Consider the following 25,026-nt stretch of genomic DNA (forward strand, 5'->3'; position numbering starts at 1 on the left):
GGGCGCTGACTGACCATGGTCTTGTTCGATCACCTCGATTGGGAATCGCTTTATGATGTATGGAAGCACTTGGAGAGCTTCTCCCCAATCTGCTCTTCATTACCAACAGGACCTTTCCTCTGTGTGTGTGTGTGTGTGTGTGTGTGTGTGTGTGTATATAGAGAGAGACCTTCCAGTGTAGGGAACCGGGGGCGGGAAGAAGACCTACCTCTTGGACTAGTCATCTGAGACGCGCCTTCCCCAGCAGCCAGTGTCTGATTCACGGTTCGGGCAGCATTTATCAGATAACAGGTCTGTAGGAGACCTTATGGACTATTCTACTAAGTTATAAGTTTCCAATACCACTAACCCCCCATCTTTTGAGTTGGCTTATTACCCTTTTTTGGCCTTGAGTACTTATTTTCAATGTTTAGTAAGTTCTTGCCAGACACCCCTTGACCACAAAGGATTGAGGCATGTTGAAAATCAAGATGCCCAAGCTTTCCCCCCTAAAATGTGCCTCACATAAACTGGTCGGCCGATCCTGCCAAAATCTGCGTTTGGTCGACATTCATCTAATGTGAATGGACACCATGGTCCTGAGTTGGATGGGAATTGAGTGCAGAATGTTCCACATGGAAACCTCGGGCATGTGGTTGTCCATCTTTTTTTTTTTTTTTTAAACTTAAAAGACCTGTCAGCAGGTTTTTGGATTGTAAAGTCATGGCTACAATGGCGCTTTAGTGCTAATTAAGTTGACAGCACGATTTCTGCAGAAATCGTGTTTAGTCGTTCAGTAATCATCACCCGTTATAGTGATGTTCTAATGAGTTGCATTGGAGTTAGACGTTGCGCTTGGTCATTGCCACGAGAGGCGCATGCGCCGACTAATTTCTCGGCTCAGTTACGTGACGTGGAAGTCGCTGCGCATGTGCCTCCTTGTCGCTGACGGTGCCTGCGAAAATCATATGCAGGCCACCACCATTGCTTAGGCAAAAGTGTGCACAGTAACTGAGCCAATAATGGTGCCTGCATGAGATTTTGACAAGTGAAGATAGGTCAAAGAAAATTAGGAAAATTTGCAATTTTTCAATCTTTTGATCTTTACCTCTTTAAACCAGTTTTTCATGGTGCACAAAATAACTTCCTGTATGTCTACTTTACAGCCGCGTCATTTTTCAAACCTCATTTGTGCACACGTTGCAGATTTGCCTGCAGAATTTTCTGCCTCTCTTGGCAGAAAACGCAGGTAAAAATCACGCCATTTTGTGCGGATTCTTTGCGGATTGGCATGTGTTTTTTAGCCCTGCTGATTCCATTAATGGAATGGGTGTTAGAACGCATGCGGACCCACAAAAAGTATTGACATGCTGAAAATTAACCACTGCGGATTCCTTGTGGAATTTTCCACAGCACGTGCACAGCTTTTTTTTTTTTTTCTCCCTATTGAATTACATTGGATGGTCACACACTTGCGAATCCATGCGGAAAAATCCGCTGCAAATCTGCAGTGTGTGCACATACCCTTATTCAGATTTCAATGGACTTTGCAAGGCCTATATACTGGAAACTCTTTCCAAAAGTGATACCATTTTAAAAACCGCACCCCCTCAGATACATCAAAACTGATGTCAGGAAAATATCTAACCCTTCAGGTGCTACACAGGAATTAATTCAAAGTCGAATGAAAAAGTCATTTGTACTGTAAAATGTTGCTTTAGCAGTTTTTTTCACTTTTACTAGGAATAGCACCAGAAAATGGACCCTATAGTTTGTTACCCAGTTTCTAAAGAGCGCGCTGATACCCCACATGTGGTCCGAAATATCCATGGGTCTAGTAAGCATTTTGAACCCACAGGTACTACACAGAATTAGATGACATTAAGTAGTAGTTTTTTCACAAAAATGTTGCCAAATTTTTAACTTTTGCAAAATGTAACATAAAAAAAAGTGAATGCAAAGTTTGTTACCCACTTTTTTCTGAGCGTCGCAATAACCCCCATATAGTCAAAAAAATTCTGTTTGCACACATGGCAATGCTCAGAAGGGAAGGAGAACCATTTGGTATTTGGAATGTAAATTTGGCTGGCATAGATTGCAGACACCATATCTCATTTGCAGAGCCCCTGAGGCACCAAAACAGCAGGAGCCCCCCACAAGTAACCACACTTTAGAAACTAGACACATCAAAGAATTCATCTAGGGGTGTTTTGAGCTTAAATTACTTCCCCCCCCCCCTGCTAAAATGTTGTTTTAGCCCCAAATTTGTAAATTTCATAATGTATTTCCATCTGTTCCTTGACTTCTCCCCACACGATATGTCATCACGACCTCCCCAGTGAAAAGCAGTAGGCCACACTTTGCCCAAGAATTTAACCCCTTTGGGTCAATTTTGTCCTGCCTTCTGGGCTGAACCTAAATCCCCTCCCCTTGCTTCTGGCAGCTAAAAACTCCAAAACCTAAGATGAGTCATAACTCTTTAACCCCTTAATGACCGGAGCTTTTTTCGGTTTTGCGTTTTTGTTTTTCGCTCCCCTTCTTCCCAGAGCCATAACTTTATTTTTCCGTCAATATGGCCATGTGATGGGTTTGTGGGACGAGTTGTAATTTTGAAAGACATCATTGGTTTTAGCATGTCGTCTACTCGAAAACGGGAAAAAAATTTCCAAGTGCGGTGAAATTGCAAAAAAAAGTGCAATCTCACACGTTTTTTTGTTTGGCTATTTTGCTTGGTTCACTAAATGCTAAAACTGACCTGCCATTATGATTCTCCAGGTCATTACGAGATCAGACACCAAACATGTCTAGATTCTTTTTTAATCTAAGTGGTGAAAAAAAATTCCAAAGTTTTTGCTTTAAGAAAAAAAAAAAAAATTGCGCAATTTTCCGATACCTCTAGCGTCTCCATTTTTCGTGATCTTGGGTTGGGTGAGGGTTTATTTTTTGCGTGCAGAGCTGACGTTTTTAATGATATCATTTATGTGCAGATACGATCTTTTGATCGCCTGTCATTGCACTTTAATGCAATGTCGGCGGTGACCAAAAAACCATAATTCTGGCGTTTTGATTTTTTTTGCCGCTACAGTTAATCCTTTTTTTAATTGATATATTGGGCGATTGAGTGCGGCGATACCTAATAATGTGTGTGTGTGATTTTTTTATTTATTTATTTTTTTTTTATTTCGAATGGGGCGAAAGCATTTGACAGCGGCATTTAACTAGTTAATAGGCGCGGGTGGATCGTGATTCCACCTGCGCCTATTGCGGGCACATGTCAGCTGTTCAAAACAGCTGACATGTCCCGGCTTTGATGCGGGATCACCGCCGGAGCCCTCATCAAAGAGTGGAATCTGACCTTGGACGTATTGCGTCCAAGGTCAGAAAGGGGTTAATGGACGGTCCTCGAGGGGCAGTTTTCGTACCATCGGATCAGGCCGGACACTTGCTACACATTAAGACCAACCACACCTTTGCTAACTGGTTTCTACTGGCTGGAATGGGTCGAGACCCAGGTGGGTGTTAACCATGTTCTGGGGATCTTGGAAATATACATGTTGTACGGCAAGGACATATAGTATCTCCATCACTTCTTATGGAATCATAGCTGACTCACCAAAGCAGTCCCTTCTGCATAGTATACACATTGCAAGCCTTTTGGTCTGAGCTTAGCTGGCTGAAGGTATGAGATCTATAGCTCACAGCCTTTTGATGTTCGCCATTAGCCAAGCCCCTGAGGTGCCAGAACAGCAGAAACTCTGAAGTTGATTCTATATTGGAAACTTGACTACTTACGAATTTCATCTGGAGATGTAGTGACTATTTTGAACCCACAAACTTTTATAACATTGGGTTGTAGAAATATAACATTTTAGTGGTAATATTGTAATTTTTTTTTTTTCATTTATTGCAAATCTGTCACTCACACAAGTGTTAATAGGTGAAGCTGGACCCCAAAATTTATTGCACAATTTCTCCCAAAACATGATGCTCCATATGTTGTAAAAAAAACGACTGTTAGGCCATTTGTCAGGGCTGAAAAAGGAGCGCTGTTTAGCTTTTGGAGCCCTAGAAAAGTTTGTGAGTGACAATTGCGGAGCCCCTAAAGTGTCAGAACAGCAGAAAAAAACAAAAGTGACCTCATTACAGGAATTGCACCTCTCAATGAATTCATCTACTCGTTGAATGACTGTTCTGTTACATCTATACCGTGCTTTTTTTTTTCTGGAGAATTGCAAATATATCAGTTTAGTACCCATACATTGTGCCCAGTTTGTTTTTCTGGTGATACACAACCCTTAAATTGTTAACATAGCATAGTTATTAAGGTTGAAGGAAGACTTTAAGTCCATCTAGTTCAACCCATATCCTATGCTAACTTGCCCTAACATGTTGATCCAGAGGAAGGCAAAAAAACCCCATGTGGCAAACAGTAAGCCTCACATTGGGGAAAAAAATTCCTTCCCGACTCCATATACGGCAATCAGACTAGCTCCCTGGCTCTCCCTGCTACAATAATGCCATGGATGTGGTCACTTATTGTGGTTTACACACAATGGGGCTCAGAAGGAGTGGGCATTTGGGTTTAGGAACTCACATTTCACTGGATTTTATTTGAGTAGGTGTTGAAGTGTCGCTTTTCCATAGTCTTTGCTCCACCAGTAAGGTGGGAACCCCTATATTTCCAGTGACATATGTTGGGTTTGAGTGGAGGCTGGTTTTGTGCAGGATAAATTTGGGTTCTTGTTGGTAACATTTTTTGATCGCTTTCAGTATAAGATTGAAATTTCATTGTTCTACTTTGAGCATTTACCTTGGGATTTCCATGTAAATCCCATGAAAATGTGATTCAGAAGAAAACCCTGACTGAACCACTCATTCTGAGACAGATGGAAACACTTTGGAGTCCGTTTGGCATTTGCTCCGGTGGTATTCATCTTTTTAGGCGTAATACTGTGGTAATACTGTGGTCGTCTTCACTTGTGCACTAAAATGACGCCTAAAATGATGAGACACCACTGGGACACAGACCAGTCCAAAGTGACTCTTATCTGCCTCATAAGTGAGTGGTTCTGTTGGGGATTTTTTTTTTTTTTAATCACTGTTTTTGGGATGTATGTGGAAACCCTGTCGTAAATGCTCAGCGGAGCGCACAGGATAAATGTGACCCGAGCCTTGTTCTGATTTTTTTGGAAGGCAGAATGGACATAGAAATCAGAATATTTTTATTTTTTACCCTGTTCCTTGTTCGATGTACAGTAAGTGATGAGATGATACTACTTTGGGTGGTGCGTGCGATTACAGAGATTACAGATTTAGTGTTGTTTTTTTTTTTTTCTTTCTTTTGCTACTATCACACAGTCAAAATAACTTTTTTGCCATTCTGAGAGCTATAACTTTTTTTATTTTTGAACAGAACTGTATTTTTTTGCTCAACGTGTTGGAGATTTTTTTGATCACTTTTTATGAATTTTTTTTTTACACATAATGAACAAAAAACAGCAATTCAGTTATTGTGTAGATTTTTTTTTTTCACCGTGCGGTAAAAGTATCTTTTTTTTTTTATGCCTTTTTACTTTTACACAGTACAGAATAATGTGCCAGTTTTATAGATCGGGTTGTTTCAGGCACGGTGTTACAAACTGTGTTCTCCTTTTTTTATGTATTAATGCAAACTCTGTTTTTTGTGATGCGTGCATTTTTTTATGTACCGTATTTTTGGTAATTTTTTTTATTTAGTCCTACTGTGAGGTATGTATATTTTTTGCTTTGATCGTTGGTCTCATGCATTGCATTAGTCATGTACAGCAGTGCCAGCCTGACACTTGTCAGTGAGTCCCTGACTGTGCCTGCGAGACCCCAATTATATGATGATGGAATATGGCCCCTAAATGACCACCATTTTTGTGCGTGTTACTGCAACATTAAGTTATCCCCCTGCATATCATGGCTAGATAGAGGAAATAAGCCTTAGTGCTGACTGTAGTAGACTCATGGTTACTGCGTCCTCTGAGGTTTCTGAAGCTTTTTTATATTCTGAAATTCCATTTTGGGTGCATAAGAAAATATTATGGACAAGATGATCACCAGGTGTAAAGTTTCCAGTTTTTGCTGTAAGGAAGCAGCCAGGAAATTTTTTTTTTCCCTTTTTTTTTTTTTTCATAAACTTGCAGTAATATTTGCATAAATATGGGTCTTTTTGTGTAGTGCAGCCAATATTCTAATTTTTATGGTCTTTATCATGAGGTGTGGCTCACAGATCCTCTGGGGCATGTCTTTAGGCTTCTCTGCATTATTACATGGTGAGCCATGCCCACTTAGTAAAGACCAGAGAAAGTAGCTGTCACAGATCCCACCGCTGACACCGGTATGTCATGGACGGGGGGGATGCGATGCACGGCTATCACAGGGGCTTATCTTAGTTGTCCCACCGCTGGCACCATGTGATTAAAAAACAGCAAGCTAGTCTTGCCCTAACAATTTATCGCAGGGGGTTTATTTTGGCTGCCCCACCACTGCTAACAATTTTCCACGAACTGCGGGGATTTATGTATATCCCACTTTCTCAGTTCCACTTTAGAACTCACAGCTCTCCGGCACCCCCCTTACCCTCAGGTCAGTCAGGGAACTACACCCAGGATGCTTAGTCGCCAGACGGGCTGCTTCTTGTGCACGGGCGATTAGACCGCTGCAGTGAGGGAATTATCAATGCTTTTTCCGCAGCCACCCAATCAGCTTAAAAAACCCTTCTGTCACTGCCAGCTAGCCCAACCAACCAAAACACACTACGCTGCCACCAGCTCCAGATTTCTCTGCTTAAGTTATAGACTTAATAGAGGGGTTCGAAGCCAACCCAATTCAGTAGCGTAATTATCTTAAAGGCATGTGTACGTTCGTTCTTAGAGCATGAAGGCAGACTAAAATTGCCTTTCAGGGCTTATCTACAGCATTCTACAGTGCTGTAGATAAGCCCCCGATCTGACCTGCAAGAGAAGAAAAATATCCTCACCTGCTGGGGCGTTCCTGTTAAATGGGGGTCGCAGATCTTGGTCCGGCGCCTACCAATCTTCTTGCGATGCCGCCCTCCTGCTTGCTTCATCGCTCCCCGACATTGCACTCCTGCGTAGGTGTACTTGTCTGCCCTGTTGAGGACAGAGCAAAGTACTGCAGTTCGCAGGCGCTGGGCCTCTCTGAACTTTCCCAGTACCTGAGCACTGCAGTACTTTACTCTGCCCTCAACTGGGCAGATAAGTACGCTTGCACAGGAGCGTTATGCCGGGGAGTCATGAAGCAAGCAGGAGGGCGGCATCGCAAAAAGATGGAGGCACCGGACCTGGACCTGCGACATCCATCGTATGCTGTAGATAAGCTCTAAAAGGCGGTGGCCATAACTTATATCTGCCAAACCTGGTGACAGTTTCGCTTTTAATGGAGGATCCCTCGGGAAGCTCGCTGATGGTCTGAGTTGGAGTTTGTCTTATGTCTTTTTACTGATTTATGACCACAGACCAAATCTAGCTGAATGTGCAGGGAAAGAAAGAGCCTGTAAGGCTGTGCCCACGTTGCGTTTTTTTTATGCGTTTTTGCGGCCGCAGAAACGCTTCAAAAACGCTTCCCATGCAATCCTATGGGATTCCGCAGTTGCTGTGTCAATGCTGCAGATTTTACAGCTGTGGAATCGCATAGCGGTAAAATCCACAGCATGTCCATTATTTCTGCGGAATCCCGGTGATTCCGCAGCCCTAGGATTGCATTGAAACGCTCACTTTCCGCATGTGGCTATGTCCACCCTGCGTAAAGTGAGCGCTTCATGTGCGGATGGTACCCAGGGTCTGGAGGAGAGGAGACTCTCTTCCATGCCCTGGGTACCATATTCCTGTAAAAAATAGGGAACTACTCACCTTCTGTCGGCCCTCGGAGTCCTCCCGCCTGTCAGCCACGTTGCCGGCATCTTCCGTTCCCAGGGATGCATTGCACGAATGACCTCTGATGATGTAGCGGTAATGCGAGACCGCTTTGTCATCAGAGGTCATTGTTGCAAGGCATCCCTGGGAACGGAAGATGCTGGCAGCGTGCCTGACAGGCGGGAGGACTCCGAGGGCCGACAGAAGATGAGTATATCCCTATTTTTTTTATTTTTTTTTATTTTTAACATTCTATTGATGTTGCATAGGCAGCATAAATAGTAAAAAGATGGTCACACTTGTTAAGCACTATACTTGACATGTGTGACCAACCTGTCGATCACTTTTCCAAACGATGCTTCAAATCACTTGGAAACAGGAGCTAGCATTCTGCAAGCTGAAAACGCTCCGCATTCGTTTTACCCACGGCAGGGAGTTGCGGAAATGCTGCGGACATTTCCGCAGCATTTCTGCAACATGGGCACTTAGCCTAAAAGTAAAGTGGTGCAAAATTTATAAATAAGCCCCATTGAAAAAAAATATTTTCTGGCCCAAATACATGCACTTGGAGAAAAAAAAGTGGGCAACCCCTTAAGCTTAACAGATTTCCATTGTTGTGAATGCCAGATGGTAGAGTAGGCACATTGAACCTTTTGATGGATGAAGGATAAGCAATATATAAAGACCAATAGTTTCCAGCTCGGGGATGTGCCCACCTTGTATCATGGCAAATGGGCCCCTGTGTACCCCGTATCTATGGTAGGCATACTCTAGATGTAGTCAGCAGAGCAGCTTGGGGATGTGCCCACCTTGTATTATGGTAAATGGGCCCCTGTGTACCCTGTATATGTGGTAGGTATACTCTAGATGTGGTCAGCAGAGCAGCTCGGGGATGTGCCCACCTTGTATTATGGTAAATGGGCCCCTGTGTACCCCGTATATGTGGTAGGTATACTCTAGATGTGGTCAGCAGAGCAGCTCGGGGATGTGCCCACCTTGTATTATGGTAAATAGGCCCCTGTGTACCCCGTATATGTGGTAGGTATACTCTAGATGTGGTCAGCAGAGCAGCTCGGGGATGTGCCCACCTTGTATTATGGTAAATGGGCCCCTGTGTACCCCGTATATGTGGTAGGTATACTCTAGATGTGGTCAGCAGAGCAGCTCGGGGATGTTCCCACCTTGTATTATGGTAAATAGGCCCCTGTGTACCCCGTATATGTGGTAGGTATACTCTAGATGTGGTCAGCAGAGCAGCTCGGGGATGTGCCCACCTTGTATTATGGTAAATGGGCCCCTGTGTACCCCGTATATGTGGTAGGTATACTCTAGATGTGGTCAGCAGAGCAGCTCGGGGATGTGCCCACCTTGTATTATGGTAATTGGGCCCCTGTGTACCCCGTATATGTGGTAGGTATACTCTAGATGTGGTCAGCAGTGCAGCTCGGGGATGTGCCCACCTTGTATTATGGTAAATGGGCCCCTGTGTACCCCATATATGTGGTAGGTATACTCTAGATGTGGTCAGCAGAGCAGCTCGGGGATGTGCCCACCTTGTATTATGGTAAATAGGCCCCTGTGTACCCCGTATATGTGGTAGGTATACTCTAGATGTGGTCAGCAGAGCAGCTCGGGGATGTGTTAGGCTGTGTTCACACGTAGCTGTTTTTTCGCGGATTTGCCAAAAAATCCGCTCAAACACTTAAAATAAGCTTCCCATTCATTTCTATGCATTTTGCACTTTTTGTGCATATTGATGCGTTTTTTACCGTGAAAAAAAAACGCAGCATGCTCATTAATTTCACGGAAAATTCAGTGTTTCTAGCTATTTTCTATGGGTCTGGAAACGCGCGAAAAGCAAAACGCATAAAAACGCCCATTTTTTGCACCAAAAACGCGCAGAAAACACGCGGAAAAAGACGCGCGTTTTGTGGGAAGGGAATCCTGTTTTTATGCAGAAATTTCTGCATACGTGTGCACATAGCCTTAATAGAATATGTAATGCTGTCGAATATTTTTCTGACATTTCCTGACTTTTAGCAGTTTTGTTTGCCTACTTGTCTCCTGTTGTCAGCTGTGATTACACCCACCATCGTCTCAGCCGAGGGTCTCATGTGAACGCACTGCTATATAATAATGCTGTCGTTAGATGTACAGTCATGGCCAAAAGTTTTGAGAATGACACAAATATTAATTTTTACAAAGTACTGCTTCATTTTTTCTAATGGCAATTTGCATATACTCCAGAATGTTATAAAGAGTGATCAGCTTAACAGCAATTACTTGCAAAGTCAATATTTGCCTAGAAAATGAACTTTATCCCCCAAAACACATTTCAACATCATGCAGCCCTGCCTTAAAAGGACCAGCTAACATCGTTTCAGTGATTGCTCCATTAACACAGGTGTGGGTGTTGATGAGGACAGGGCTGGAGATCAATCTGTTATGATTAAGTAAGAATGACACCACTGGACACTTTAAAAGGAGGCTGGTGCTTGGCATCATTGTTTCTCTTCTGTTAACCATGGTTATCTCTAAAGAAACACGTGCAGTCATCATTGCACTGCACAAAAATGGCCTAACAGGGAAGAGTATCGCAGCTAGAAAGATTGCACCTCAGTCAACAATCTATCGCATCATCAAGAACTTCAAGGAGAGAGGTTCCCTTGTTGCCATCTATCGCATCATCAAGAACTTCAAGGAGAGAGGTTCCCTTGTTGCCAAAAAGGCTCCAGGGCGCCCAAGAAAGACCAGCAAGCGCCAGGACCGTCTCTTAAAAGTGTTTCAGCTGCGGGATCGGGCTACCAGCAGTGCAGAGCTTGCTCAGGAATGGCAGCAGGCAGGTGTGAGTGCATCTGCACGCACTGTGAGGCGGAGACTCTTGGAGCAAGGCCTGGTCTCAAGGAGGGCAGCAAAGAAGCCACTTCTCTCCAGGAAAAACATCATGGACAGACTGATATTCTGCAAGAGGTACAGGGAGTGGACTGCTGAGGACTGGGGTAAAGTCATTTTCTCTGATGAATCCCCTTTTCGATTGTTTGGGACATCTGGAAAACGGCTTATTCGGAGAAGACCAGGTGAGCGCTACCACCAGTCTTGTCTCATGCCAACTGTCAAGCATCCTGAAACCATTCATGTGTGGGGTGGCTTCTCAGCCAAGGGAATGGGTTCTCTCTTAGTCTTGCCTAAAAACACAGCCATGAATAAAGAATGGTACCAGAATGTCCTCCAAGAGCAACTTCTCCCAACCGTCCAAGAGCAGTTTGGCGATCAACAATGCCTTTTTCAACATGATGGAGCACCTTGCCATAAAGCAAAGGTGATAACTAAATGGCTCAGGGAACAAAACATAGAGATTTTGGGACCATGGCCTGGAAACTCCCCATATCTTAATCCCATTGAGAACTTGTGGTCAATCATCAAGAGACGGGTGGACAAACAAAAACCTTCAAATTCAGACAAAATAAAAGCATTGATTTTGCAAGAATGGACTGCTATCAGTCAGGATTTGATCCAGAAGTTGATTGAGAGCATGCCAGGGAGAATTGCTGAGGTCCTGAAGAAGAAGGGTCAACACTGCAAATATTGACTTGCTGCATTGACTCATTCTAACTGTCAATATAACCTTTTGTTACTCATAATATGATTGCAATTATATTTCTGTATGTGATAAAAACATCTGACAAACACACATAAAAACCAGAGGCCAGCAGATCATGTGAAAATATAATATTTGTGTCATTCTCAAAACTTTTGGCCATGACTGTAGATGTTTCCTTGGAGAGTTTAGCTCTAATTATACGCTCGTCCACTACAGCTAGCAATATGAATATATTGTGCCATGTGAGGATAACATATTAAAGGGATTCGGTCAACAGGTTTTTACCAAGTAATCTGAGATTAGCATGATGTAGAGCTCAAATGCTATAACCCCCACCACTGATAGGCAACTTTCTTCCTATGCATAGTGTACACAGGAAGCTACCAATAAGTGGTGGGGCTGGGTTATACACAGAAGTTGACTAGGAGGCACAGAACACCTAGTCCTGCAAGGATAATCTCCTGCTGATCAAACACTGATTTTATTGAAACCACGAGCAGTCCAGTAAGTGATACATCGCTGGAATCAGGGTCTCTGTCCCTACATCATGCTGCTCTCAGATTACATAGCAAAAACCTAGTGACAGATTCCCTTTAATATTAAGACCAGTTGGGACAAATCGGATGCAGCTTTCTAATCTCCTTTATAAAATGAACATGAGTACCTGATGCAAGTCAGACAATTTAGGTGTCAACAGTTTTCATGAAGGCATAAACATAATGAATAGCAAAACCGGGCTATGTATATATACACACACACTAGCTGAAGAGCCTGGCGTTGCCTGGGCAGAGTAACCAACTGTGGTAAGTTATGACAAATTATAATGATTATATTGCACATAAAAACATTTCATATCATACAGTTAGGTCCATATATATTTGGACAGCGACAACATTTTTCTAATTTTGGTTCTAGACATTACCACAATGAATTTTAAACAAAACAATTCAGATACAGTTGAAGTTCAGACTTTCAGCTTTCATTTGAGGGTATCCACATTAAAATTGGATGAAGGGTTTAGGAGTTTCAGCTCCTTAACATGTGCCACCCTGTTTTTAAAGGGACCAAAAGTAATTGGACAATTGACTCCAAGGCTATTTCATGGACAGGTGTGGGCAATGCCTTCGTTATGTCATTCTCAATTAAGCAGATAAAAGGCCTGGAGTTGATTTGAGGTGTGGTGCTTGCATTTGGAAGGTTTTGCTGTGAAGGAAACATGCGGTCAAAGGAGCTCTCCATGCAGGTGAAACAAGCCATCCTTAAGCTGCAAAAACAGAAAAAACCCATCCGAGAAATTGCTACAACATTAGGAGTTGGAAAATCTACAGTTTGGTACATCCTGAGAAAGAAAGAAAAAGCACTGGTGAACTCATCAATGCAAAAAGACCTGAGCACCACGGAAGACAACAGTGGTGGATGATCGCAGAATAGTCTCCATGGTGAAGAGAAACCCCTTCACAACAGCCAACCAAGTGACCAACACTCTCCAGGAGGTAGGTGTATCAATATCCAAATCTACCATAAAGAGAAGACTGCATGAAAGTAAATACAGAGGGTTCACTGCACGGTGCAAGCCACTCATAAGCATCAAGAATCAAAAGGCTAGACTGGACCTTGCTAAAAAACATCTAAAAAGCCAGCACAGTTCTGGAAGAACATTCTTTGGACAGATGAAACCAAGATCAACCTCTACCAGAATGATGGAAAGAGAAAAGTATGGTGAAGACGTGGTACAGCTCATGATCCAAAGCATACCACATCATCTGTACGGCACGGCGGAGGCAGTGTGATGGCTTGGGCATGCATGGCTGCCAGTGGCACTGGGTCACTAGTGTTTATTGATGATGTGACACAGGACAGAAGCAGCCGAATGAATTCTGAGGTATTTAGCTGAAACTCCTAAACCCTTCATCCAATTTAATGTGGATACCCTCAAATGAAAGCTGAAAGTCTGAACTTCAACTGCATCTGAATTGTTTTGTTTAAAATTCATTTTGGTAATGTCTAGAACCAAAATTAAAAAAATGTTGTGTCTGTCCAAATATATATGGACCTAACTGTATATTCAACACTACAGATTTGCAACACAAATTAACTAAACGATTACCCAAGTATTGATAGTATTTTATTTTCAACTCATTCAAGATCCTTTTGATAAACAACATGTGTATCTATTCCTATCCTGTGTGATAATGTTTGCTGAGCTGTGTATCTAATCCTATCCTGTGTGATACCATCTGCTGAGCCGTGTATCTAACCCTATCCTGTGTGATACCGTCTGCTGAGCCGTGTATCTAATACTATTCTGTGTCATACTGACTGCTGAGCTGTGTATCTAATCCTCTCCTGTGTGATACTGGGCTCCCCCTGCAGTCTGTGTCAGAGGGTTGTCTGTGTTGGTACGGTAATAAATTGTGTTATTTCCAGCTTTACAGAAGGACGATGGCACCATAGAGATAAGAAGAATAAGCAAAATTGTTTGGTGAATTGGAACGCGCGGGGTTAAAATTTCGCCTCACAACATAGCCTGTGATGCTCTCGGGGTCCAGACGTGTGACTGTGCAAAATTTTGTGGCTGTAGCTGCGACGGTGCGGATGCCAATCCCGGACATACACACACACACACACTTGAGCTTGAGATAGAGAGAGAGATATATATATATATATATATATATATATATATATATATATATATATATATATATATATATATATATATATATATATATATATATATATATATATCTCTCTCTAATATCGTTAAAGGGAACCTTTAGGAAACCAGGAGGAAAATGGATGTGTTTTTTGTGCTAATGAAGTCTGTAGTACCTCGAGCGAAACGCGTCGGCTAAATAAAGAAAAGCTGCTAATACCTCCTGTGTGAATTCGGATCTATTATATGATTGATCAGCAGCGTGGATCATCCACAAATCCTCTTTATCTGTGTTAAAGGGAACCTGAGAGTACATTCATGATGCCTGATCCACGGGAAGCATGAATCAGACACCCGATGCCTTATTGCAGCCATGTGTTTTTTTTTTTTGTTTGTTTTTTTATTCAGAAACGTGCTAATGTTTCAGGATAAAAAATTCAAAGACCAAAAAAATCACTTGGACCATGAATGGAGCGGTGGTGTGCGTGGGTGACTACCGCTGTGTTCCAACGAGGGGGATTTCACAGCCCCTTTTTCAAAAGTCCTGTGGATAAGTGATAAATTGCTATGCTAGAGGATCTAGAAAAATATCTAAAAAGTAGTTAAACTTTTTTTTTTTTTTTTTTTAGATTTTTAATATTTAAAATCCCCTCCAACTACTTTACCTGACTGGCAATGACTTTAGTTTATTTCTTTATTTTCAATGTCCATAAAGGTGTGATCCATGAAGATATAACATTAATCAGCGCATACTGAAAACACCATATTGAAAACACATCACAGTTCTATTTTTTTTTTTTTTTTTTTTCTTTTTACTCATAAAATCTCAATCAGGGCCGTAAACAGGAAAAAAAAAAAAAGACACAAACTTATTTTTTAAATAAAATAGAGAAAACAATAAAATAAAAAAATTATATACATTTACACTGACCCGGTGAATCTTGTTACCAGGTGATATTGATCACATGACATACTTTGTAAAAAAAAAAAAAAAAAAAAACCCAAAAAACAAATGGCAGAATGGAAATTTTTTTTTAATTCTTTTATTTTTACTATTTCAACCTACTTTCATTTATACGGAAAAATGTTTGGATTCATGCAAAACAAGTCATTCTGCAAAAAAAAAATGTATAAGAATAAAACTTAATTGGTCTTGGAAGAAGCGAGAGGAAAAAATGACTGGACGGTCGACAATGCTGGCAAGACCAAAGGTGCCCAATACACTTATAGCTGTTCTTCCAACCTTCCCGTACACATGCATGCTCTATTGTTTGTGTTCTCACCAGGGAGTTTGGAGAAAGCCGTTGCTAGCCGCCAATTATTTCCCATGAGAACCAAGGATTGGACATGTTGAATTTTGCCATGCCCAGTCCTACTTTTTTTTTTTTTTTTTCCCTTTTCTCCATCCAAATGGAGACGTCTGTTTTTCTATCAGTGATTTTCAAGCATAGTACACATACCCATTATAGATGGCCATGTTTTCTCACGGACTATGTGCGTGAAAAAAAACATGGAAACGTCCAATTTGAGCAAAATTTCAAGTCTTTGGGTGTGCTCTCCGTTTTCAACAGTGTAAGGGTATGTGCACACATTAAGTATTTGCAACAGATTTTTCTGCAGGGTATCAGAAATTCTGCACCGTTTCGTGGTGTTTTTATTTACGTTTTTTTTTTTTTTCCCCATTTGAAATGAAGAAAACGCTTAAATAATTGACACTTTGGTTGAAATCTACAAGTGAAAAACGATCGCTGCTGGGCTGGATTTTCTCATTTTTGGCAATGGCTTTTTCACCGTAAATGTCGCCAAAACGTGGTGTCCATTCAGTTGCGCGGCAGACTGCACCAGAAAAGTCGTGTCACTCAGAGTGGTACCCCTAAGCGAAGATCATAAGTCTGGTTGATCCTTTATGATGTCAGTGCCTTAAAGACCACCCTTTAAACCCCCATAAGAAGCTGCATCGCGCCGCACACAACAAAGCTGTGCCGCCATTTGCTAAAACAAATGCAATTTGCTTTATATGTACATGCGCCGGTTGCTGACTCCACCATAAGGCTGGAAAAGATGGGGTCAACAGCTATGAACAGGGGGGTGGGGTGTTGGTAAAATTGGGAGCATCAATGGTTCCTAAAGCTGGAACGTAAGCGCTTGCCCAATTGTCGGGACGCGATGATCGTAACGAGTGGTCACCAGCTTCTAAATTTGCCATCCCCAATATTTCAAGCCTTTACCCGATCTTCCATGAAGCTAAGATTTTGGTGTGTTTTTTATTTTTTTTTTTTACCATTCACCCCTCTCTCGAATAACCGATTCATGAATTAGATTTCCGCCAACAAGCCATTGCCTCCTCTGCACCAGGGCTGTGGGTGCTGCTTCCGTGCAGTCATGTGTCCCCACTTTCTTCCAGATTTCAGCAAATCTCCTCGGAGCGCTCAGTTTATAGGAGCACTGAGCCCATCTTGCACTCGGATTTTGGTGCTGGAGTCACGCTTTATGTACCGGTGAGTAGTCAAGTAACATTTCTGTGTTTACTGCTGTACAAGTGTGTGATGGTGTGTTGCCCCCCATCCTGGCCAAGGTCTAGGGCTCATTCAGACCTCAGTTGTTCACGGGTAGAATTCGCACCTGTTATGGGGCTGTTCACATGACCGTGGATTTTCTGCGGACCGCCATAACATGAGGATCTGTCCGATTTTTGATCTGAGTCACGGATTAAACTTGTCAGTGTAAGTCTCTGGGTACCTGGAAAAAAAAATTAGACGGTTCTTGGGCGCCGTCTGTGTGCGGTCCAGTTTTCATATTTGGCAGAAGCTTCAGAAAACTTATACAAAAAGAAGAAGAAAAATCACTGACGTCTCAATGAGCCATGACAGAGTTCTTGGTAAAATCCTACAAAGTGCAGCACTTCACTATAGGGGAAAATATCCAGGGTGGCTTGAAAATGGCAAAAATTCCACCCATTTCTGTAACCTAAATATTCTCCTATGAAGGTACTTTCTCAGCTGCCAAAAGTTGCCGAGGAGCCATCCACTATAGATTCTGGATTGTACGTTCAACTATTAAAAGCTGCAAAGTGGCTGTTCATGGATAGTGATGACCGCTCATACAGAAAGCGTAAAGGGGTTGTCCAGCCTTAGTGACTGCAGACTTGTAGCCTATGTGAATCCTCACATCACGTGCGCTGCCTACTGTGGGGATTCCCTGGTGCCGACCGCGTGACTGCAACTATGTGATTTGCATATATGTGGTCCCGTGCCGACTAGACTTATGGGGCCTCTCTCAATGCAAGTGTATTGAGTGAAGGACAGTCTAGTCGGAATGTGGTCGGAAGTATGTAAATATTCGCGATCACTTGATCACTCGCTCCCGGCACTAGAGGATCCTCACAATATACAGTAAGGATTCACAAGTCTGCAGTCACCTGGAACGACTGCACAATTGTAGCCTAAGGCCGGATTATCTAATTAAAGGGGTTGCCCAGTTTACAAATTATTTTTTTTTGCTGCAATTTTCTGAAAAGATAGATGCGATGTGCACATGCCCCAACTATCAGTCACAGGTGCCAAGTGTTCCCCAGTGGTGCAGCTTCAGAAAACCTTTTTCCTAATTTGGTTTCTCCTGCGGCCTTGCCAGTGCTCCTGCGATGGTTGTCACCGGCGTCTTTTACTCTATACTCGGCATAGGGTGCGGACGGTTTCTCAGTGGAAGCCAAGAGACTGGGTTTAAGAAGTGGCGCAAGTCAGATCATGTGCATAGCAATACTGTTTTGACATTGCTGTGCATTGTCTTTTTTTTTTGCGGCACCCGGAATCCCCCTTTTAAAGATGTGGCATACATACCCTAAAAGCACCTTGTTTTGCCACTTTTCGGGAAAATTGCAGCAAAAATAACTTCAGCGTTCCTTTGATGTCCGCTTGACAGGAAGTAATGGCAGCTTATTTTTCGATCACCTGACCGCTGAAGTCTGTGATTGACAAGAGAGCTGATCTCATTTCCGTCACATGGATTGTCATCCTCATGGTCCAGTCCTGGTGAAGACCACGGCTATGGCCTGCACAGTAGTAATGGGGGATAGAGCCAGTGAACAATTGTACAGAGCTATTAAGTGAACACTCTTAAATTACTCTTCTATATAGATTCTGGCTCTAAAAAATAATTGTTGGTTTTGAGCTGGATACTTTGCTGTTAAGTCTATGTTCACACTAAGTTTAGGAACATATTTAAAGGGAGTCATTCAGTACAAAATGACTGTTCAAACAAAGCACAAGCGCTCTGTGCACACTCGGCGTGGCCAAACAGTTCAGTGCACCTTACCCACCAACCTGTTTTTCACCCTCCTCTGGCTCTTGCAAAGCCTAAAAGAGCGAGACCGGTCAGTCAAGGAACATGCTGGCTTAGATTGATGGAAAATGTTTCCAATACAGAGTGAGGAGGATTTATTAATTATGCACCATAAGATATTCCTGATTTTATGAAGGGACACACTGTTAATAAATCTGGTGTCACTCCCGTGCTGTGCCAGAAAATCAAGCCCTGACCTTCTTATTTTTTTCTTTTCCTCTTCACAAAAGTGGTCAGCAGTGGGAAGAAAAAAAAAACTTGCAAAATGTGGTGTTCACGATAATTCTCAGATGGGCACTCTACTGAGAATGTGTCAGTTGTCAATTCCGACATGTTCAGTAGACTTCTGTCACTGTTCAATATGCACAGTGACAGTGCACTCTTTCACCGCCTCTGATCCGAAGTAACCAGCTGGCAACAGAGCACACAGACAGTTTGCGTTGTAAGAATACTCTGCTTGTAAGCCTTGTATTCATTTTACAGTGACAGTGCTTCCTGTTACCGGGTTTGTTACTCCTGAACTTAGCTGTAGAGAGAGCGCACTGTCATTATGCAGATCGCACAGTGGCAGAGCAGGGAGTAGCCCAGCCCCTGAAACGGTGATCACAGATGACTCTTGGTTTCAGGAAGGGAGCAAAGGCTGCGGTAGCATCTGATGATGCTTTGTTTGCATGCATTGGGATTTTCAAATGAAGAGTCAGCAAAAAGAATGTAGTAACAAATAAAATTTAAAGCAATTTAGTTAGGAAAAGATAAGGATTTTTTAGTGTAAAGTATATTAGATTATGGCAATAAATAGGCATTCAGAATACAAATTAATTTGTTTCAGACCACCCCTTTAAGCCTTTGTCCACAATGTCTTTTTTTCCTGGGCAGAATATATATTATCCAAAAATAACTTCACAAAATTCAAGAAACAGGCTGCTTTTTAGGAGACAGTTGGAAGACTTTGGCTGGAGTTTACCTTTTTTTTTTTTTGTGATTTTACTTTTATTTTCTTGTAGCTGCTGATCCTTTTCACACATCTTTTCTAACATTTATATCTGCTTTGTTGTAGAATTGTATAGATGGGTTAAAGGGAATGTAAAGGTCATAAAGACAGGGACTCGGCTACATTAAAAATAAAAAAAAATATATAAATTTATATTTCTATATTTCTCACAAAATTAGAATATCAAAGTTATATATGGTCATTACAAACACTGATCTATTTCAAGTGTTTATTTCTGTTAATGACTTTTGGGTTTTCATAATCATCAACATTATCTCAGTAAATTTAAAATAATTAACAAAAAACACCTGCAAAGGCTTCCTAAGCATTTATAAAGGTCATTTAGTCTGTTTCAGTAGCTCCACAATCATGGGGAAGACTACTGACTTAACAGATGTCCAGAAGGCAGTCACTGACACACTCCACAAGGAGGGTAAGCCACAAAAGGTCATTGCTAAAGAAGCTGGCTGTTCAGAGTGCTGCATCCAAACATATTAATGGAAAGTTGAGTGGAAGGAAAAAGTGTGGTAGAAAAAAGGTGCACAAGCAACCGGGATAACCGCAGTCTTGAAAAGATTAAGAAAAGGTAAAAAATTTGGGGGAGATTTTCAAGGAGTGGACTGCTGCTGGAGTCATTGCTTCAAGAGCCACCACACACAGACGTATCCAGGACATGGGCTACAAGTGTCGCATTCCTTGCGTCAAGCCACTCATGGCCAATAGACAACGCCAGAAGCTTCTTACATGGGCCAAGGAGAAAAAGGACTGGACTGCTGCTCAGTGGTCCAAGGTGGTGTTTTCAGATGAAAGTAAATTTTGCATTTCATTTGGAAATCGAGGTCCCAGAGTCTGGAGGAAGAGTGGAGAGGTCACAATCCAAGCTGCTTGAGGTCTAGTGTGAAGTTTCCACAATCAGTGATGGTTTCGGGAGCCATGTCATCTGCTGGTGTAGGTCCACTGTGTTTTATCAAGACCAAAGTCAGCGCAGCCGTCCACCATGAAATTTTAGAGCACTTCATGCTTCCCTCTGCCGACAAGCTTTTTGTAGATGCAAATCTTATTTTCCAGCAGGTCTTGGCCCCTGTTCACACTGCCAAAAGTACCAATACCTGGTGTACACACAACAGTATCACTGTGCGTGATTGGCAGCAAACTCACCTGACCTTAACCCCATAGAGAATCTATGGAGTATTGTCAAGAAGAAGATGAGAGACACCAGACCCAACAATGCAGACGAGCTGAAGGCTGCTATTAAAGCAACCTGGGCTTCCATAACCCCTCAGCAGTGCCACAGGCTGATCGTCTCCATGCCATGTCGCATTGATGCAGTAATTGATGCCAAAAGAGCCCTGACCAAGTATTGAGGGCATTTACTGAACATACATTTCAGTAGGACAACATTTCAGATTTTAAAATCATTTTTCAAGCTGGTGATATAAAGTATTCTAATTTACTGAGATAATGACTTTAGGGCTTTCACTGGCTGTAAGCCATAATCATCAACACTAAAGGAAATAAACAGGTGAAATAGATCACTCTGTAATGACTCTATATAATGAGTTTCACTTTTTGTATTGAAGAATTGAAATAAATTAACTTTTTGATGATCTAATTTTGTGAGAATCAATGTGTGTACACTCACACTCACACACACGTGCTTCTCCTAAAATCAATATCATCAAAAAGTTAGTTGTCCTGCAGTTATCATGTGCCAACCTTATACAAGAGACCGCTGCAGCCAATCGCTGATCAATCACTCAGCGGTGTTGTCTGTCTGGAAGATCATGTGCACACAGTTGGTGCAGAATCCTTACAGGGCAAATGAAAGACCACTGGGAGAGTGAAGAAATGAACAGCTGAGTCTTGTTTTTGCAGGTTGCAAGCTGTGTTTTTTTTTGTTTTTTTTTTTGTTTTTTTTAAAGCACATTTCCGGCTTCTTTTAGTAGTTTTAATTCCCCCCTTCCTCAGACTACCACTTTCCCTTTAAGATGAGTACAGTTGTGTGGTTTTAGGTTTATTTCAGAAAGAGTGATTTGGAAGTTCTTAAAGGGGTTTTCCAGCCTGAGAAGAAAAGTCTCACGATTCCCCCCCTACATTTCCTGTGCAATGTCTCTTCGTCCTTAACTTAAGAACAGAGGGGTTTTTAATTTTGTTTACTGCATGGTGTCCAGGTTACCGGCCACTGCTGTTCCATTAACAGTGGCCGTCTCCTAGGCAAGGAGTGCAGTGCTTACAAGCTCTTTGCTATAGAACTTGTAAGCATTGCTCTGAAAATGGCTGGATTGCTAGCATCAATGCCGCTGGTGAGAATTGCATAGAGAGAGGCCAGTTAACTGCACTTCTGACAATGCGACTAGAGGCTGCCCCTTTTAAAAGGGGTTTTCTTCTGCAAGGTTATTGATGACCTATACTAAGGGCACAGTTAGACGGCCTTTATCAATCGAAATTCAGTGTGGTGACTGGTCGGCGGCTCTCCCGACCCGAGCGTAGCTGCTTCATATATTTCTATGCAGCTTCCGAGCTAGGGTGGGGAGAGCCGCCGGCCAGTCCATGCACGGTTTTGATTTCAGTCCGCTTTATATGGCTGTCAACTGTGCTTTTAGGGTAAGTAATAATAGATTGGTGCATGTCTGACACCCGGCACACCCTACCGATCAGCTGTTGTCATCTCTGCCAGATATAAGCAGTGGTCAGTACGGAGCACTACTGCTTAGTGACTGCTTCCAGGTCCTGTCTGAATAGGAGCTGATCGGTAGTACCTGGAAGCAGCCACTAAACAGCGTGGCGCTGTGGTGCTCCGCTCCATACCCTTTATATCCAGCCAACGTCAGAGTTACAACAGCTGATCGGTGGAGGTGCCCCAAAATGTGGGTATACTGTACAACAATATGGTCCCGTAATATAATTCTGTCCACACAGCCTTTCTAAGAATTTGTGTATACTTTTATTTTTTTTCTTCTAATTATAGTTGGTAGGAACGAGCATTTTCTATTAATTTTTCATTATTTTTCTATTTTTTTGCTACATTTAAATTGTCCTGAAGGAAGGGCAGAAATGGTTTCACGAAGCATAGCATACGTATAAGTGATGTCAGGGATCCCAGCGATGTCTATTCTGTCTCTTTGGCTGACGTTTTGTAATTTTTAATATTTAGTGCCATTGGAAGTCCTTTAAGTTTCTATACATTTTAGCCTTTTTTTTAAATTTGGCCATAGTTCTAAAACCCATTCTCTGACTCTGTTGTACGTCCCAATGTCGGCATCACCGCTTTATAGCAGAGGGGCAGAATCTGCAGCCCCCGATGCTAGGCTTTGTGGCCCCTTGCCATTTTTGGCACGCTCAGGCCTCCTTTCAGTATTCCAAAGAGGGAAGACATGGTTGTGCATGAATGTGGCTCCCTCTATTCTAGTTTCAGGAATTGTGTGTTTCCATTATTCGTGGCCACCTCTTCTTTTTATTTAATTTTTTTTTTCCGTTATTAAATCTGGGTTTGCCTAAAAAAGGAGGCTTCCATTCTCCAGAAAAGTGAAAATGCAACCCCTGTTTTATCAGATATCGAATGCGAGTATCACTTTGTTTTATTGTGGCCCTTGAGAGTTGTTGTGTCTGTCAATGTGACCCTCGGTGTCCCCCTGCTCTAAAGATACCATCATATCTGCATTGGCATGTCACTTGGTATTTTTAATTCAAAGGCAAAGTTTCATACCAAAATGACTGACCAAACTAAGCACAGGTCCTCGGTGCAACCTTGACGTAGCAGAGGAGTTAAGTGCACCAACTTGTTTTCCGGAGGTGGTCAGAGGTAGATGCGAACTGTTTGGTCCTGACAAGGGAGCACCGAGTGCTTATGCTTGGTTTGAACAGTCATTTTAATGGCCTATGTAGCTTAGACATTGCACCAGTAATTTCCCAACCACACAGGAACCCCTTCATTCCCTAAATCTTGTTGTAAGGCGTTTTATAATTTGATGTTGAAAGTTTGCGATCCCAATTGTAAAAATGACAGGTCATGCTGTTTCTGGGACCTGCAGAGAAGTATGGCGTTAGACAGGGAGGACCCCAGCCCCCAAAAGTGAACAATGCACTTGTGAATCAGGCCCTATGTTGTAAATATGCAGTGTTCCGGTTCTGTTTGTTTTTTTTTTTTAATGATTTTGTGAATTGCTTTGTGCACAAGCATAATGTGCCCTCCCGCAACCCTAAAGTAATGCTCTGTGTTCCTTATTTCTAGGTGCAATCCAAGAACAGGCTGGGTTGGAGGAGACCATGGCGGACAGTGGCAGCGGGACAAGTGGATCTTCTGCAGTGGGAGGCATTACAAATGTTTCTTCTCTTCCTCCCGGTGACGCACATCTCGTTGCATTAATCGTTGAGCAACTCAAGAGTCGAGGGCTGTTCGACGGTTTCCGAAGGGATTGCCTAGCCGACGTCGACACAAAGCCGGCGTACCAGAACTTACGCCAAAAAGTGGACAATTTTGTCTCCACCCATCTAGACAAACAGGAGTGGAACGCAGGAATGAACAAAAACCAGCTCCGCAACGGGCTGAGGCAAAGCGTCGTTCAATCCGGAATGCTGGAAGCCGGAGTTGATAGGATAATTTCGCAGGTGGTGGATCCGAAAATGAATCACATATTCCGACCGCAGATAGAAAAGGCGATACATGATTACTTGGAGTCTCAGAAAAAAGAGGAAGTAGCGCTACTGCCTCCACCACCTCCTGAGCCGGAGCAACAAGACCCCCATGTGCCCTCCCAAAGTGCCTCCTAGAGGAATTCCTATGTATGAAAAAGTTCACATAAGAATTCGCAATGCCAATAAGCAATGTATAGCTACCTGTAGCGGGGTGCTCAGTAGATGACCTCAATTTAAGCGCAGAACTGGAAAATAAAGAGTTGGAGACCGGGGATTGTCATCCCTGCTAGCATGAGAGTTTTGTAGATGGTCTGGGATTGGTGGGTAATCTCTGATATAGGTAGGACGGGTGGGCATCGGTAATCGCTGATGTCAAATAGACTTTGTGGCCGCCTAGTAATTTTTTTTTTTTGCATGGGGCAATATTTTACTTTGATATGGAAAATTGCGATCCTGTTTTATCTTGATTTGCGTTTGCCTTTGTAAAATAGACTACCTAACGTATCGATTGAATGTACAAGTGTCACCATTTCAGATCGCCAAAAGTGTGCTCCGCTTGTATTTCTGATTTTACTTTTACAACTTTTTTTGCTGCTTTTGAAATTTTGGAATAAAGTATTTTTGTTGTTGATGTAGACTTTTACAGTGGATTTTCTTTTCATGCCTGGAAATAAAGGCTTTTGATAATAAAATCATTATTTTGCCATTTTTTATTTTACACATTAGCTGAGATATCAGCCGTGCGGTTTATTTATTATCAATGCAGTGACGGGTGTTACATGGCGTTCCTTTGCCATTGCTGTGCAGTTAGCACCATATATGCAGATGACATGACCCTGACCTGGCGATGACGTGACAGCGATCCTGACCCAACGATGACGTGACAGCGACTCTGACCCGGCGATGACGCGACTCTGACCCGGCGATG

At 42.4% G+C, this 25,026-nt stretch overlaps 1 protein-coding gene across 8 annotated transcripts in view; it reads left to right on the forward strand.

Moving 5' to 3' along the window:
- The window catches only part of BOD1 (biorientation of chromosomes in cell division 1), a 57,085-nt gene extending 32,295 nt beyond the window's left edge, over nucleotides 1-24,790 (forward strand). For 4 of the 8 annotated variants that reach the window (XM_073574222.1, XM_073574226.1, XM_073574223.1 and 1 more), the window contains 2 exons: nucleotides 16,539-16,632; nucleotides 23,695-24,790. In XM_073574222.1, coding sequence (XP_073430323.1) covers nucleotides 23,730-24,233 — 504 coding nt within the window. In that variant the 5' untranslated portion in view covers nucleotides 16,539-16,632; nucleotides 23,695-23,729 and the 3' untranslated portion in view covers nucleotides 24,234-24,790. The remainder of the gene's footprint in view (nucleotides 1-16,538; nucleotides 16,633-23,694) is intronic. The other 4 variants (XM_073574230.1, XM_073574225.1, XM_073574229.1 and 1 more) reach the window with 1 other exon arrangement.
- The last annotated feature ends 236 nt before the right edge of the window (nucleotides 24,791-25,026 follow it).

This window comes from Dendrobates tinctorius, unplaced genomic scaffold (assembly GCF_039654945.1).
Source record: "Dendrobates tinctorius isolate UK_male_01 unplaced genomic scaffold, ASM3965494v1 ptg000038l, whole genome shotgun sequence".
Lineage (NCBI taxonomy): Eukaryota > Metazoa > Chordata > Amphibia > Anura > Dendrobatidae > Dendrobates > Dendrobates tinctorius.